This window comes from Triticum urartu, chromosome 4A (genome assembly GCF_056163025.1).
Source record: "Triticum urartu cultivar PI428250 chromosome 4A, HENAU_Tu73, whole genome shotgun sequence".
NCBI lineage: Eukaryota > Viridiplantae > Streptophyta > Magnoliopsida > Poales > Poaceae > Triticum > Triticum urartu.
The window spans coordinates 336,277,782-336,280,584 of record NC_141876.1 but is presented as its reverse complement, the minus strand read 5'-3'; the positions used below and the strand labels follow the sequence as shown (position 1 = coordinate 336,280,584).

At 43.7% G+C, this 2,803-nt stretch overlaps 1 protein-coding gene across 1 annotated transcript; it reads left to right on the top strand.

Annotated features, from left to right (window-relative positions):
• The first annotated feature begins 1,393 nt into the window (after positions 1-1,393).
• Positions 1,394-2,481, top strand: LOC147975770 (uncharacterized). The gene is made up of 2 exons (XM_087520573.1): positions 1,394-1,674; positions 2,115-2,481. Exons 1-2 carry the CDS (start codon positions 1,394-1,396, stop codon positions 2,479-2,481), a joined length of 648 nt encoding a protein of 215 aa, XP_087376699.1.
• Positions 2,482-2,803: the final 322 nt, after the last annotated feature.

The window sequence follows — 2,803 nt, the reverse complement described above, 5'->3', positions numbered from 1 at the left end:
AATCGCACACAGTTCATATGTTGGCCCATGTGCCTTACATACTGTTTCCCAAACGGTTCGTTACGACAGGCCGTATGGTTTCACTTCGTCATTAGAAACGCTTAATCACCAATACCACACATGCAAAAGAATTTAGTGTGTGTTGCCTCGCACACGATTACATTTTGGAAGGCCTCTGGATCACTGCTCCATATCCCCGATGGTTTCTGGGTCATGTGGGAACGACCTCCGTATCGCCGACACTTACTTGGCGACAATTCAAAATGCCATTGCGGAAAGGGGTTAAAAACCGTTTGTTTAGGACCGACGCACACTAGTGCGCCCAAATAAGTAACTAGAGGAGTTCGATACGGCTGCCTCGCCAGCACTTATAAACAGGTCGAGCGCGCTCTCCACGGGCGAGGTGGGACTAAACGATACCGCTCACACATAGCGCACTGGGAACCAGCCATGCTGACAGGCTTATTTGGGACGAATGCGTTTTCACTCCTCTAACACAGGCCCAACATGCTAGAGTGGTTAAAATAACACGGCCCACTAAAAAACAATAACTACAAAAATAAAACATCAAAGAAAAATGAGAAACATTTTTTAAATGAATAACAACCACAAAAAAAATGTGTGCGGGCACTGCTAGAAACTATAGTTCGCTCTCATAAATAAAATGCAGGAACTCAACGTGCAAATGCAGTCTGCGACCTACAACAATGCAGTTCGTCACATGGAAGCATGAAGTATTGTTACTTCTGAAATGCAGTTCTCTTTCTACTGCATTGCAGTAGGGCTAAAATGAAGAATGCATCCCTGTTAATTAAGCAAAGCAGTCCGATACACCTATCCACACTACCCTCCATCCATACAAAAGATGCATCACCATCACCTATAAAAAAAGAGAAAATAAGAAAGAACTCCACCAAAAAAGTAATGTTCATACATCTATATGAATCCAGATCCCATATAATACAGTATATGAAGAATAAAAATCACTTGCATGTTCTATACTTTGTGGACATAGGCAGTTCTGTCATGATACCAAAGAAGTGCACTTACTAGGAAAATTCACCGAAAACACAGTCATCACATTTTCGAACAGTTGTGTGCATACCTGAAGTTGTCACGAAAAAATAGGCAGTGACGTTCCGGATTTCCAACGCACTAAGACAGCCGCCTCATAGCAGAACCTCTCTGTAGTTGCCACGTAACTGAAAACACAACCCCACCACGCTACCACCCTGCTCCACCACTCCCACGTCCTGTCATGGAGAGCAGAGGAGAGCAGAGGAGAAAACACAACTACTTCGTCCCCCCCAAAAACCCCATTGCAGCTTCTTCTCCCCACTTCCTTTCACTAACCTATCTCTCCAGAACAAATGCGAGAGAGCAGAAGAGATCCATGGCGGATGCACCTCTGTACAAGCAGCGACATAGGTACACCAGGGAGCTCCATGAAGTCGACCTCCACGGCAACCACAAGCTCCACGTTGTTTGCACAAGCAAGGGTCAAGACATGGACAAGATGTTGTCCACGCTCGGGAGGAAGCTCGGCGGAATGCCCGTCAAACTAGTCGGCATTGATGTCGAGTACATGCACTACGTGAAGCCACAGCGGGCAGCAGTGCTCCAGCTATGCGTTGAAAAAGAATGCCTTGTCTATCACATTGCAGCTAAAGACATGTGAGAATAATTATCAATCTATACTATTGCTTGTCAATATTGATTTTTAATTTTCTGCATCGCAATTTCCATTATATAAACTTTGGTTCTCATTTTTAAAAATCATGGCATAGGAATTCGTTGACAGTTTTCATCTGGCTCCATGTAACTAATGTGTTGAATTCTTGAATTAGATGATCTAGCGATCCACACAGTTTTGTTTTGTTTTATCAAATACAAATTATCTGCTCGAACAATAGAAAACTGCACCATTACTATCTAAAACATGTATGTAATTCAATTCCAGATTTACTAGTTATGTTGCACAAAGTATTAGCAGCTACTCACTTCAACAGATTCAGGTATTCATATTGCACTTTAGTTTCAGAAAAAAACATTGATGGTTGTAAAAAATAACTGGTACTGTCTCACTATAGTCAGTCTATACGAACATCGTGTAGGCCAATGGAACTAGACAAATTCCTCATGAATGATGAATACACCTTCGCCGGATTCACCATTGAAGGAGACAAAAACAAGTTGAAGCTATCTGGCTTGGAGATCAACTCCGACAATTACATTAATATTCAGGTGGAATGGAGAGACCCATACAATAAAAAGAAGTTTGACTCTTTAGCTGATGTGGCTGGTAGGCTGATCAACATTCACTACCATGACATGAAGAACAAAATCGACCACAAGGAGGACGATACTCTGTGGGTGTTTTGCCCGCTGCCAGACAAGCTTATCAAGTATGCACCAATATATGCATTCGCAACCTACGAGTCATGGAGAATCATCTACGATGTCATAATGGGACTAGTGTAACGCCCCGGACACACCCGCCGGTGGTTTTTACTCCTGGTGGGATCTAGGCTGGCCCCACAGATCAATACTAGTCTTTTCTGCGCACTTTGTCCTCACTCGTGCGCACCCGGGAGCAACTTCCCGGTCGGTCACCCATCCTGACACTACTACAAGATGAGCATGCTTAACTTTGGAGTTCTGTCCGAATGGGCTCCCGGAAAAGAAGGAATTCCTTATTGATATGAGTAGTCTATCATCCCTAATAAGCCAGGCCATCACATACACCCCCACTCAGAGGAATGTCCTCGTCGGGCCACATGAACGTTCCCTCTTGGCACATATG